We start from the raw sequence: 15,459 nt of genomic DNA on the forward strand, positions 1-15,459 counted from the left end.
TGAAAAATTAAAATAAAAAAACAAAACCCTAAGCTTTTTAGGGACTCAACAGCATTTAAAAATATTTCAAATTAAAGAATCATTGAAGTTCATAGTAAAGCTATGATAAAAATGGTTTTGAAGCACCAACAGCAAGCAGAGTTTGATTTGGTCCAGTGCTAGTCACAGTTTAGTGAACATCAGAACCATAGGGAAATGTCACAATGTAGGTTCCTGAGCTCCATCCCTAAAGGTTCCTATTCCCATTCCAGAGGACAAGGGGGTAGCCTAAGCATTTATATTTCCAGCAGGTTCTTGAATAACATCGATGCAGCTGATCTATGGACTGTATTTTGAGTAGCACTGATTTTGGGGTGTCCCAAGAAGCATAGTGTATGCTAACAATTTAAATTATGTTTTTTCAGAAAAATCATTTCAACTGTTCCAGAAGAGCTAACTGCCAAGAAACTAACGTCAGTTCCGTACAGATACAAGGTGATGCTGATTATTTCATCAACCATCTTGGAGTTCCCACCGTGCAGTTTGCCTTTGAGGACATCAAAGCATTAGAGGTGATTGTTTCTAAAAATGCAAAATACACAAACCCATACACACTATTTAGCAGACATGCAGAATTTGATTTTATCCTGGCTATTTGTCTTTCTTACCAAGTAGGTCACTATAGGAGGCTGCTTCATTTAGAGAGTTATTCTTGTTGTTCAGAGGCTTTATAACAGTATTTGAAAACATCAGCTCTTTTCAATAGTATTGAATTCAATTTTAAAAAGATTTATACTGTCACTCACATTTTCACAGTGTGCTTCGCAACAAGAAATTTGCAGTAGTTGGATTAACATCAAAACATAATTGTAATCTTCAGTATTCACAGAAACAGATGACATGGGCAATAGATTCTTCTCTCCTTGCCCAAGGGAAAATGCGTTTCACGTATTGTATATTAATGTGAGTCTTGTGGATTAGCTACCCGAAGTTTGTCAGTAGTTTGCCTGCCCAAAAGGATACTACTTTTTTGTGAGGAGAGGAGGTTTTTTCGCCAAAGATTATCACAGAATCCTGATTTACCTCAACTAAGTCTGTGTTCATCCATTTGTTGAACTTCAAACCTTTTGACCTTCCTCAGAATTATGATGCAGAAAACTGTTTCTCTGTAATTCTAAACCTATTGGAATATTTTACCTTTCACAAGTTGTGCATGCTTTATTGGGAGCTATTTGAATGCTGGGTGGCCTGCTTGAGGTAATTATGATATTAACAAACATAAATAGAGGCTGGAAAATAGAATTAAGCCTGCTTTGTTCTTCAACTATAGATGGTCCTGAAAAGTCGGGTTTAAATTACATTTTTATAGGCACAACTTCAGGTGTGCGGTTTCTTAATTGCTGATAGCTTTAGTGATATTTTGGTTTGTTTCTCAGCACCACTCCCACACTCATCCCTGAGTTCCTCTGTAAACAGCTAATGGTCACGAATGACTTAAATTCATGGAGGGAGAAACTCTGGGTGAATCCTATTGTAATGAGGTGATTTCTTGGGTAATGGAAAAGTTATCACTATAATTTATCTTTTTTTTAAATTGTATTTTCATATGCTGTTGTTGTGTAAAAATGGGATCCATGCGTAGAGGCAGCTTGTCTTTTACCAAGCTCACTATAAACACTTTAATGAAATCAATGTATTAAGATAGTAGCTTAGAGCGCTTGGGTGGCTCAGTGGGTTAAGCATCTGCCTTTGGCTCCGGTCATGCTCGCAGGGTCCTGGGATCAAACCCTGCAGTGGGCTCTCTGCTCAGCAGGGAGCCTGCTTCCCCCTCACCCCTGCCTACTTGTGATCTCTGTTTGCCAAATACATAAATAAAATCCAAAACAAGCAAACAAACAAAAAACAATAGCTCATTTTGAATTTTCCTGCTGGATATCTTTTAATATTTCTTCACTGTCCTCCTATTTCAGCCCATCTAGCTCCTGTCATGTGAACATATTGAATGACAGCTTTTATTCCATCCATGTCTATTTCACCATGGTTGAATCTTAAGTCAAGAATTTAGACAGACAGTATAGTATAGCCTTAGGAATGGGTCTATACTTAACTCTTAACTCTGGTACTTATGAGGCAAATGGGTTAACCTCTTTCAGACTTATTTTGGTATACTTGGTATACTTAAGGAATCTACTCCTTAGAGCCCTGGTGAGATTAAATGAGATGTACATGGAAAGGATTTAGCTAATATTGAGCACATAATAAGGCCTCTATCAACTCCAGCTATCATCACAGGTATTATTATCTGATTGTAGGTTCAACATAATAATGGAAAAATCTCTGAACTTTTTAGACAACAACACATTAGTGGAAAAGAGGAGCTTGTTAATTATTAGGGAAAACAAGCTTCTAAGGGTGAAGAGGTGGGATATAAGGAGGATCACCAAGAGGATCTGAGGGGTCATTAGAAAGATTTGGAAACAGGTCATAGTTAAGTTCCAAGAAGGCGCTGTTACCATTGTGAAATTCCTACGGCTAAAGTCAATCCAGGAGAACTGGCTTAGTCTGAAAGAGCTGATCAGTTGTTTTTTTTTTTTTTTTTTTTTTCCAAATTGTACCCCAAATGTCCAATTCCCATCAAGAAAATTGTTTTTTATTGTATTTGTCTCTAAAAAGACAATTAAAAGAGAATCCCTTATGCTTTATAACAAATGACCTTGTTTATAATGCTTTAGTGTGGAAAAAATTTTATGCGTTTGTCCTTTGCAAAATATAAATGCTTCATGTGAGATAATTTTGTGTAGCAAATTCTTCCAAGAACAGATAATAACCTTTGCTTTCTGCATTAACCTATAGTAAACATTTGTATACATTGAGAGGAATTATAAATATTGACAGACTTTATCAATCATATAAAGAATATTTACCCTATGTCAGTCAGTAAAGCAGGGAGGAAATTAATCTTTTTCATGAATTTGAAATTAGATTTAAAAATATAATGTATGTGTATTTATAGTTACATATTACACACATTATGCATATAATTTATAAAATATCTACCACTTATTGAGTACTTGATGTACTAAAATTTTTTATTTCATCTTACTGAATATTTACAATATCATTATGAGTTAAATATTATTGTTAATGATTTTTTGCTGAGGATGAAATGAAGCTTAAAATCAAGTAACTTATCCAAGGTCATAAAACTAATAAGTAGTCAAGATAGAAGTTGATTTGGATCTGTTTATCAGTAAGCCCATGTCCTCAGCTATTACACTAAAGGTTGCAACTTGGGCAAAATTCAGTTCACAGATATATTCTGTTTGCTTTGAGCTTTGGTGAAAAACTGGATGTTTGGAAACATTTTTCCCCCATGGAAAGAATTGGCTAAATTGTGCATTACTCACCAGCTTGCCATGTTCTTTATTAAAGAGTCTGCATGTTGTTTGTCCTAGAGTACAGTTAAGAAGAATATTTCTTCAATGCCTGTTGCTATCACAAATTGGGAAATGAAACAAAACAATCTAATAGGCCACGTTTTCCGAGACTTGCGTTGCCTGCATTGCCCCATAGTTCTTGTAGGAAGTAGGTTCATTATCACCACCCTCATTTTGAGTAAAAGAGTCCAAAGTAGATAATTCTATAGTACTTTTCACTTTATAAATTGTATGTATTCTAAATGAGCTAATTTTATTATTATGTTTGTATTTGGGGAGACGTTATTTATTTAAATTTTATTTGGATCCTAAACTTCAGTGTTTTTGCTCATTTTTTTTTCTCCAACAGATTGATTATGGATCTATTATAGTCAGTTTCAACAAGTGAATGATAAAGGGGGGGAAAAACTGTAGGAAAAGAAACTAGTGCCTCAGACACCAATTTTAATGGACATAGGGGATATTATTCTAAAATTATTTTTTGTGGGGCGCTTGAGTGGCTCAGCAGGTTAAAGCCTTTGCCTTTGGCTCAGGTCATGATCCCAGGGTCCTGGGCTCGAGCCCCGCATCAGGCTCTCTGCTCAGCAGTGAACCTGCTTCCTCCTCTCTCTCTGCCTGCCTCTCTGCTTACTTGTGATCTCTGTCTGTAAAATAAATAAATAAAATCTTTAAAAAATTATTTTTTGTGAAACATGACATTTTATAATATCCATCCCTAATATTTCATGGTTCCATATTTCCACCAGTACATTTTCCCTGGGTGCTTATATATTGAATAAGATTGCATGAGGCGTATTTCATCTTTAGTTTTTCTTGTTGTCTATACTCAAATTTTTCAATAATTAAATTTCACAAATGCAAAGCAATGTATGGCTTTGCCAAATGCTAGAATTGTTCCTTCTCATAAAGCATTGCCCTGTTAATTGAAATGTCTCTAGTTGTAAGTTTCATTTAAATAAGGTTTTTAATTTGTAAACATTGTTGCACCTGTTAGGAGAAGCATTCTGCACAGATTAAATACAATGCAGAGATTGCTGAAAAGGAAATGAAAAGACAGATGCTTTCTGATTAAGAGTGCAATATTTATGACAGGCTGCTGGTCCGATGCACATTTCTTCTGTCACTTAACAGCTGTTTCATGTAATTTTTGTTCCAGATCAGTATATTTACTCTCCATAGGGCATGTCAGAGGGTCTGGCTTTCTTAGTATATCAGAAGATCAATCCATGCCCTAGTAAGCTCTCTATCACAAATTGAAGCTCTGGTTCCTCACGCTGTTTAACCTTATATTTTTTGCTCTTCTGCTTGAAACATTCTTTTTTGAACCCAATTTACCTCTATAATGGAGCTTTTAACATTTAAATGATAATGAGATAAAGAGATATTATAGCTTTTATACAGTCAAGGTTTTGGCATAATTGTTTCAACATCATTCAGTAACCCAACAACTGAAAACCAAGTAGCATAGGTGTTTAAAACTTATTCTTTTTAGTTAGATGGCTCTGATATCAATTTTGATCCTTAAACTGATATATAACAGCATGAGTATTTGGGTATATATATGGACATTAACATTAAGGTAATTTTATCATATAAAAATAATCAATTTGCACAGGAACAATACAGATACAACACTACAATACATGTACACACATTTTGGAGCAAAGTAACTCATAGTTAATTCTTCATATTTTATTCTGTAAGTAGAAGAATATTTTATTTTACTTAGTGATAATTCTTCCATTACATTTTCTGTTTGGAACTTAGTCACTGGCACTGTTGTGTTAACAGGTAATAACAGTTCAAAAGTCAATTAAAAGCTCTTGACTTAAGGAGGAGTTCCTGGGTGGCTCATTCGGTTAAGTGGCTAACTTTTGATTTGGGCTCAGGTCATGGTCTCAGGATTGTAAGATTTCATTATGGGCTCTGAACTGGGTGTAGAGCCTAGAGCCTGCTTAAGATTCTCTCTCTCTCTCTTTGCCCCTTTCCCCACCTCTCTATCTCTAAGGGGGCGGGGGAAGCAAGCTCTTGGATTAAGGAACCAAATATTTGTGTGTACCTATGCATAAGTTGTTCTGATATTTTTGCAGTGTCTGGTAGAATCTGTTTCATAGATAGCTATGAAACTTACGTAGTCACTTAAAAAACAAGATTTTTACCTTTCTACTTCATGAAAATTGGAAATGGAATGGAAAGGTGTTCTTTAGAGTTTTCTCTAGCTCATTACTTTTCTTTGTAATTTATTTTGTGTAGAGTGCTTTCAGTGTCAATCAAATGATATGGTATTATTATTTTCAGATCAGAGAATTCATTTAGGGCAGAGATTCTTAAACATTTTGTTCTAAAAACCTACTTACCCTCTAAAAGTATTGAAAACTTCAAAGAAGTTTTGAAGTATTGAAAATAAACAAAGAAGGTTTTGTTTATGTGGCTAATATGTATAAAGATTTACTACATTAGGAATTAAAACTGAGAAAAATATATATATATTCATTCATTTAAAAATCAATAATAAACCTTCTACAAATTAATATAAATAACTTATTTTTATGAAAGAGGATTATATCTCCCAAGACAAGAAACTATAAATTAGAAGAGTGGCATTATTTTACCTTTTAACAAATCTCTTTATTGTGAGATTATATGGCATAGCAGGATTCTCATATGTGTTTCTACACTTTAATCTGTTGTTATATGTTGTCTTGGTTGAAATGGATGAAGGAAGTCTGGTGTGACAGTCTTTTCATATAATGGCAAGTATTTTTCTTTGATACTACACTGAGACTTGAGAAGTATGTTTTCTAATGGTTGGTTTCAGTGTGGAATCTAAAACCATATTGATGAGCTTTGTGCAACTTGTACATTTGTGGATAGAGAGAGAAAATGAAAGCATGAAGGTATGTAATGTCATTATAGTTATGAAAAGAGTGTCGATCTCAGGGAGTCCCGAAGGCCTCTGATCACAATGGAGAAATGCTGATTTGGGGACATGGCCTTGGTTAAACTAGCTACCTCATCCTTTATGTGCGACAAGGTGTTCAATGTTGCTCTTTTTCAAGAATCTGAGCTGAGATGCCATATAAACCTATGTGTGTATTTTCCAGTGCTGCTCTGGGTATGGCCATCCCATTGCCATTGACAAACAGCATGGAGTAGGGAATATAACACTCTCATAAACTGTGACTCTACAAAGAATTCCACTTTTGAGAAGCCTTCTTTTAGAAGAGAAGGTTAAATCCCAATCAACAAATCAACAGTTATAGAGCAGACTTGAAAAGCTTTGATTGTACAGTATATGAAATGCCTGTCACAGAGGAAGTGCTATTAAAGTTGCTATATGCTTCCAGGAGCCTGAGGAGTAAACACAAGAAATTGAAATATGAGACAGATATTGAAAAAAACAAAGAATGAAGGAACTCTTAAGACCCAAATGGATAATTCAAAAGATCATACTTCAAGTTGCCTAATATTTAGGAATGGCTGCAAGGAGGACAGATTGCCCCTCGCAGCTGGCCTTGCTTGGAATTCTAAGTAAGAACATTGGTTCCAAATGCCTACCACTATTAGATCTAAATATATTATAAATGTACTGTATTTTAGCTGTAATGATATTTTTAGGGATTGTCTTGTGATCATCCCTGTTATGAGGAAGTTTGTTTTTATAAGGATGTTTTTATAATTTTAGTAATAGTGCTTACACGGAGTAATGGCAGACCAACCATGTTGTAAGTTTGGCAATATTTAAGTTAAGAATAGAGGGTGACTTAAATGTGATATATTCAGATATTTGCTAAATCAAACTCATTCATTTATTTAGCCAGCAGTTACTAAGTCCTTGCTAAGTTAATGCTAATTAACTAATTAAGCTAATCCAATGCTATGTTAGAAATTCAGAGATGAATAAAATCCTGCTCTCCTTCTTGTGAAGTGGTCACAGTCTAGATTAGGACTCAGACATATAAATAATCAAGTAAAGAAAGTATGGTAGAGGTTCTCTTAACTGGCTTCCACTTAATCAACTTGTAGAATTCATTGACAATTTCCACTCCTTTAGAACACAAAGATCAATGCCCAGGCCTCCTTGAAGCTCATCATAGTAGATCCTTTCTGAATTTTTACACACTTGTGTTTCCTCAGCTGATATGATATGCTTACCCAGATCTGGCTATATTCTCAGATCTATATATGCCCTTTGCACTTGTTATAAATAACAAGGTATTTTAATTGCTCTATATACTTATGAATCATGAATATGAAAAAAAAATTACTTCTAAGAAACCTATAATGATAATGTTATAAACGGTGAATTGCTAATAAAAAATTGATATGGGGGCGCCTGGGTGGCTCAGTGGATTAAGCCGCTGCCTTCGGCTCAGGTCGTGATCTCGGGGTCCTGGGATCGGGTCCCGCGTCGAGCTCTCTGCTCAGCGGGGAGCTTGCTTCCCTCTCTCTCTCTCTCTGGCTGCCTCTCTGTCTACTTGTGATTTCTCTCTGTCAAATAAATAAATCTTTAAAAAAAAAAATTGATATGCAGTGGACCAGGCAACTCTTTAAGATTTGGGGAAATTGCAGTAATCTGCATTTTTATTTAATGCTTTAATTTTTTAAATTTTTTATTTAATACAATGAATTTTTATTTAGTGCATTATTTAATGCATTCTGCTTTCCGTCTACTTCACAGGCACTTTTAATAATTCCACTTTATTTATTTATTTTTAAAGATTTTATTTATTTATTTGTCAGAGAGAATGAGCATAGGCAGACAGAATGGCAGGCAGAGGCAGAGGGAGAAGCAGGCTCCCTGCTGAGCAAGGAGCCCGATATGAGACTCGATCTCAGGATGCTGGGATCATGACCTGAGCCAAAGGCAGCTGCTTAACCAACTGAGCCACCCAGGTGTCCCAATAATTCCACTTTAAATAAAAAAGCAGCTCGAAATGTAAATAATGTATAGGAAAGAAATAACAGATTCAACATGTCAGTATTTAGAGAAAAGGTCTTGGCTTTTCATCAGAATACTGGCCAATAATAACAGCACTCACAAGTTCTAAATTAACATATAATACTTTAGAGATTTATTTATTTATTTATTTATTTTTACTGATTATTTATTTGAACCAGCTTCTAAATAATTAACTGCCAGTCAATGGGACAAATCATATTGGCTAAGACAGCTTCTACTATAGAGTGAAGTGATAGAGGCAGAGTAGTATCAAGGAAAATTATATATAACACATATATCATCTGTGGTAGGAATTGTTTTGTTCTAAAACCTTTAAACATATTCATTCATTTAACTTAATTGTTGTACTTGTAACTAGTACTTATGAGGAGAGTACTAGTATTGCCATTCTCATTAAAGATGAAACCTAGGCACCAAGTGGTCAAGTAACTTGGCCAACCTGTCTACTAAGTGGTAGAATAAAATTCAAACCAGCAGGGAGGAGTCAAGATGGCGGAGAAGTAGCAAGCTGAGACTGCTTCAGCTAGCCAGAGATCAGCTAAATAGCTTATCTAAAGATTGCAAACACCTGAAAATCCATCGGCAGATCGAAGAGAAGAAGAACAGCAATTCTGGAAACAGAAAAACAACCACTTTCTGAAAGGTAGGACCGGCGGAGAAGTGAATCCAAAGCGACGGGAAGATAGACCCCGGGGGGAGGGGCCGGCTCCCGGCAAGCAGCGGAGCAAACGCGCACAAAATCAGGACTTTTAAAAGTCTGTTCCGCTGAGGGACATCGCTCCAGAGGCTACCCGGGGCAAAGCCCACACGGGGTCAGCGTGGCCTCAGGTCCCGCAGGGTCACAGAAGGATCGGGGGTGTCTGAGTGTCGCAGAGCTTGCGGGTATTGGAACGGGAAAGCCGGCTGCAGAGACAGAGCCGACAGTAAGCTCACAGCTCGGTGTTACCTTGAACCGGTCGCAGGCTCGGTGAGCTCGGAGCGCGGCCGGAGGTCAGGCAGACGGGAGTGACTGGGCGCTGTTCTCTGAGGGCGCACTGAGGAGTGGGGCCCTGGGCTCTCGACTCCTCCGGGCCGGAGACTAGGGGGCCGCCATTTGTATTCCCGTCCTCCGGAAATCTACGGAAAGCGCTCAGGGAACAAAAGCTCCTGAAAGCAAACCCGAGCGGATTACTCACCCCGGCCCCCGGTAAGGGCGGTGTAATTCCGCCTGGGGCAAAGACACTTGAGAATCACTACAACAGGCCCCTCCCCCAGAAGATCAACAAGAAATGCAGCCGAGACCAAGTTCACCTACCAAGGAGTGCAGTTTCAATACCAAGGAGAGCAGCAGAATTCCAGAGGAGGAGAAAGCCAAGCACGGAACTCATGGCTTTTTTCCTGTGATTTTTTTAGTCTTGCAGTTAATTTAATTTTTTCTTTTTCATTTTTTTTTTTTTTTCTTCTCACCTTCGGGTAAAAATTTTTTTTTTTTTAACTGTTACCTTTTTCTTTTTTAACGATTTTTTACTAGTTTATCTAATATATATATATTTTTTCTTTTTTACATTTTTCTCAAGTGTTTTCTTTTTTTAAAAAAATTTTTTTTCTTTTCTTTTTTTTTTTCTTTTCTTTGTTCTGTTTTTTTTTTTTTTTCCTTTCTTCCTTTTTGAACCTCTTTTTATCCCCTTTTCCCCACTCACGATTTGGGATCTCTTCTAATTTGGTTAAAGCATATTTTCCTGGGGTTGTTGCCACCCTTTTAGTATTTTACTTGCCCCTTCATTTACTCTTATCTGGCCAAAATGACAAGACATAAAAATTCAACACAAAAAAAAGAACAAGAGGCAGTACCGAAGGCTAGGGACCTAATCAATACAGACATCGGTGATATGTCAGATCTAGAGTTCAGAATGACAATTCTCAAGGTTCTAGCCGGGCTCGAAAAAGGCATGGAAGATATTAGAGAAACCCTCTCGAGAGATATAAAAGCCCTTTCTGGAGAAATAAAAGAACTAAAATCTAACCAAGTTGAAATCAAAAAAGCTATTAATGAGGTGCAATCAAAAATGGAGGCTCTAACTGCTAGGATAAATGAGGCAGAAGAAAGAATTAGTGATATAGAAGAACAAATGACAGAGAATAAAGAAGCTGAGCAAAAGAGGGACAAACAGCTACAGGACCACGAGGGGAGAATTCGAGAGATAAGTGACACCATAAGACGAAACAACATTAGAATAATTGGGATTCCAGAAGAAGAAGAAAGAGAGAGGGGAGCAGAAGGTATACTGGAGAGAATTATTGGGGAGAATTTCCCCAATATGGCAAAGGGAACGAGCATCAAAATTCAGGAGGCTCAGAGAACGCCCCTCAAAATCAATAAGAATAGGCCCACACCCCGTCACCTAAGAGTAAAATTTACAAGTCTCAGTGACAAAGAGAAAATCCTGAAAGCAGCCCGGGAAAAGAAGTCTGTAACATACAATGGTAAAAATATTAGATTGGCAGCTGACTTATCCACAGAGACCTGGCAGGCCAGAAAGAGCTGGCATGATATTTTTAGAGCACTAAACGAGAAAAACATGCAGCCCAGAATACTATATCCAGCTAGGCTATCATTGAAAATAGAAGGAGAGATTAAAAGCTTCCAGGACAAACAACAACTGAAAGAATTTGCAAATACCAAACCAGCTCTACAGGAAATATTGAAAGGGGTCCTCTAAGCAAAGAGAGAGCCTACAAGTGGTAGATCAGAAAGGAACAGAGACCATATACAGTAACAGTCACTTTACAGGCAATACAATGGCACTAAATTCATATCTCTCAATAGTTACCCTGAATGTGAATGGGCTAAATGCCCCTGTCAAAAGACACAGGGTATCAGAATGGATAAAAAAACAAAACCCATCTATATGTTGCCTCCAAGAAACTCATTTTAAGCCCGAAGACACCTCCAGATTTCAAGTGAGGGGGTGGAAAAGAATTTACCATGCTAATGGACATCAGAAGAAAGCAGGAGTGGCAATCCTTATATCAGATCAATTAGATTTTAAGCCAAAGACTATAATAAGAGATGAGGAAGGACACTATATCATACTCAAAGGGTCTGTCCAACAAGAAGATTTAACAATTTTAAATATCTATGCCCCCAACGTGGGAGCAGCCAACTATATAAACCAATTAATAACAAAATCAAAGAAACACATCAACAATAATACAATAATAGTAGGGGACTTTAACACTCCCCTCACTGAAATGGACAGGTCATCCAAGCAAAAGATCAGCAAGGAAATAAAGGTCTTAAATGACACACTGGACCAGATGGACATCACAGATATATTCAGAACATTTCATCCCAAAGCAACAGAATACACATTCTTCTCTAGTGCACAAGGGACATTCTCCAGAATAGATCACATCCTCGGTCCTAAATCAGGACTCAACCGGTATCAAAAGATTGGGATCATTCCCTGCATATTTTCAGACCACAATGCTCTAAAGCTAGAACTCAACCACAAAAGGAAGTTTGGAAAGAACGCAAATACATGGAGACTAAACAGTATCCTTCTAAAGAATGAATGGGTCAACCGGGAAATTAAAGAATTGAAAAAAATCATGGAAACAAATGATAATGAAAATACAACGGTTCAAAATCTGTGGGACACAACAAAGGCAGTCCTAAGAGGAAAATATATAGCGGTACAAGCCTTTCTCAAGAAACAAGAAAGGTCTCAGGTACACAACCTAACCCTACACCTAAAGGAGCTGGAGAAAGAACAAGAAAGAAACCCTAAGCCCAGCAGGAGAAGAGAAATCATAAAGATCAGAGCAGAAATCAATGAAATAGAAACCAAAAAAACAATAGAAAAAATCAACGAAAGTAGGAGCTGGTTCTTTGAAAGAATTAATAAAATTGATAAACCCCTGGCCCGACTTATCAAAAAGAAAAGAGAAAGGACCCAAATAAATAAAATCATGAATGAAAGAGGAGAGATCACAACTAACACCAAAGAAATACAAACTATTATAAGAACATACTATGAGCAACTCTACGGCAATAAATTTGACAATCTGGAAGAAATGGATGCATTCCTAGAAACATATAAACTACCACAACTGAACCAGGAAGAAATAGAAAGCCTGAAGAGACCCATAACCAGTAAGGAGATTGAAACAGTCATTAAAAATCTCCAAACAAACAAAAGCCCAGGGCCAGACGGCTTCCCGGGGGAATTCTACCAAACATTTAAAGAAGAACTAATTCCTATTCTCCTGAAACTGTTCCAAAAAATAGAAATGGAAGGAAAACTTCCAAACTCATTTTATGAGGCCAGCATCACCTTGATCCCAAAACCAGACAAGGATCCCATCAAAAAAGAGAGCTATAGACCGATATCCTTGATGAACACAGATGCGAAAATACTCAACAAAATACTAGCCAATAGGATTCAACAGTACATTAAAAAGATTATTCACCACGACCAAGTGGGATTTATTCCAGGGCTGCAAGGTTGGTTCAACATCCGCAAATCAGTCAATGTGATACAACACATCAATAAAAGAAAGAACAAGAACCATATGATACTCTCAATAGATGCTGAAAAAGCATTTGACAAAGTACAGCATCCCTTCCTGATCAAAACTCTTCAAAGTGTAGGGATAGAGGGCACATACCTCAATATCATCAAAGCCATCTATGAAAAACCCACCGCAAATATCATTCTCAATGGAGAAAAACTGAAAGCTTTTCCACTAAGGTCAGGAACACGGCAGGGATGTCCATTATCACCACTGCTATTCAACATAGTACTAGAGGTCCTAGCCTCAGCAATCAGACAACAAAAGGAAATTAAAGGCATCCAAATCGGCAAAGAAGAAGTCAAATTATCACTCTTCGCAGATGATATGATACTATATGTGGAAAACCCAAGAGACTCCACTCCAAAACTGCTAGAACTTATACAGGAATTCAGTAAAGTGTCAGGATATAAAATCAATGCACAGAAATCAGTTGCATTTCTCTACACCAACAGCAAGACAGAAGAAAGCGATATTAAGGAGTCAATCCCATTTACAATTGCATCCAAAACCATAAGATACCTAGGAATAAACCTAACCAAAGAGACACAGAATCTATACTCAGAAAACTATAAAGTACTCATGAAAGAAATTGAGGAAGACACAAAGAAATGGAAAAATGTTCCATGCTCCTGGATTGGAAGAATAAATATTGTGAAAATGTCTATGCTACCTAAAGCAATCTACACATTTAATGCAATTCCTATCAAAGTACCATCCATCTTTTTCAAAGAAATGGAACAAATAATGCTAAAATTTATATGGAACCAGAAAAGACCTCGAATAGCCAAAGGGATATTGAAAAAGAAAGCCAACGTTGGTGGCATCACAATTCCGGACTTCAAGCTCTATTACAAAGCTGTCATCATCAAGACAGCATGGTACTGGCACAAAAACAGACACATAGATCAATGGAACAGAATAGAGAGCCCAGAAATAGACCCTCAAATCTATGGTCAACTCATCTTCGACAAAGCAGGAAAGAATGTCCAATGGAAAAAAGACAGCCTCTTCAATAAATGGTGCTGGGAAAATTGGACAGCCACATGCAGAAAAATGAAATTGGACCATTTCCTTACACCACACACAAAAATAGACTCAAAATGGATGAAGGACCTCAATGTGCGAAAGGAATCCATCAAAATCCTTGAGGAGAACATAGGCAGCAACCTCTTCGACCTCTGCCGCAGCAACATCTTCCTAGGAACAACGCAAAAGGCAAGGGAGGCAAGGGAAAAAATGAACTATTGGGATTTCATCAAGATCAAAAGCTTTTGCACAGCAAAGGAAACAGTTAACAAAATCAAAAGACAACTGACAGAATGGGAGAAGATATTTGCAAACGACATTTCAGATAAAGGACTAGTGTCCAGAATCTATAAAGAACTTAGCAAACTCAACACCCAAAGAACAAATAATCCAATCAAGAAATGGGCAGAGGACATGAACAGACATTTCTGCAAAGAAGACATCCAGATGGCCAACAGACACATGAAAAAGTGCTCCATATCACTCGGCATCAGGGAAATACAAATCAAAACCACAATGAGATATCACCTCACACCAGTCAGAATGGCTAAAATCAACAAGTCAGGAAATGACAGATGCTGGCGAGGATGTGGAGAAAGGGGAACCCTCCTACACTGTTGGTGGGAATGCAAGCTGGTGCAGCCACTCTGGAAAACAGCATGGAGGTTCCTCAGAATGTTGAAAATAGAGCTGCCCTATGACCCAGCAATTGCACTATTGGGTATTTACCCTAAAGATACAAACGTAGTGATTCAAAGGGGCACATGCACCCGAATGTTTATAGCAGCAATGTCCACAATAGCCAAACTATGGAAAGAACCTAGATGTCCATCAACAGATGAATGGATCACGAAGATGTGGTATATATACACAATGGAATACTATGCAGCCATCAAAAGAAATGAAATCTTGCCATTTGCGACAACATGGATGGAACTAGAGCGTATCATGCTTAGCGAAATAAGTCAAGCAGAGAAAGACAACTATCATATGATCTCCCTGATATGAGGAAGTGGTGATGCAACATGGAGGCTTAAGTGGGTAGGAGAAGAATAAAAGAAACAAGATGGGATTGGGAGGGAGACAAACCATAAGTGACTCTTAATCTCACAAAACAAACTGAGGGTTGCTGGGGGGAGGGGGTTTGGGAGAAGGGGGTGGGATTATGGACATTGGGTAGGGTATGTGCTTTGGTGAGTGCTGTGAAGTGTGTAAACCTGGTGATTCACAGACCTGTACCCCTGGGGATAAAAATATATGTTTATAAAAAATCAAAAATCAAAAAAAAAAAAAATTCAAACCAGCACTGCACTGCCAGATATCTGGGTTTTTCCCCCTAGTTTTAAACTGTTTCTTGAGATTTTTAACATAGAATGAACTAGTTCTAAAATACTTTCCACCTCCCACTATATCCATGGTGCAATGTGTGGTTCTTATTATTCTTACTTTACTATACAAAGGTTTTAAACATTTCAGCTTTGACAATTCTTAAAGTTA

At 37.3% G+C, this 15,459-nt stretch overlaps 1 protein-coding gene across 1 annotated transcript in view; it reads left to right on the forward strand.

The window, feature by feature from the left end:
- Window positions 1-15,459, forward strand: part of NAALADL2 (N-acetylated alpha-linked acidic dipeptidase like 2) — a 756,112-nt gene that overhangs the window by 527,963 nt on the left and 212,690 nt on the right. Inside the window, exon 8 of the mRNA XM_082721031.1 lies at window positions 405-551. Coding sequence (XP_082577157.1) covers window positions 405-551 — 147 coding nt within the window. The remainder of the gene's footprint in view (window positions 1-404; window positions 552-15,459) is intronic.

This window comes from Mustela nivalis, assembly GCF_964662115.1.
Source record: "Mustela nivalis genome assembly, chromosome: 1".
Taxonomy (NCBI): Eukaryota; Metazoa; Chordata; class Mammalia; order Carnivora; family Mustelidae; genus Mustela; species Mustela nivalis.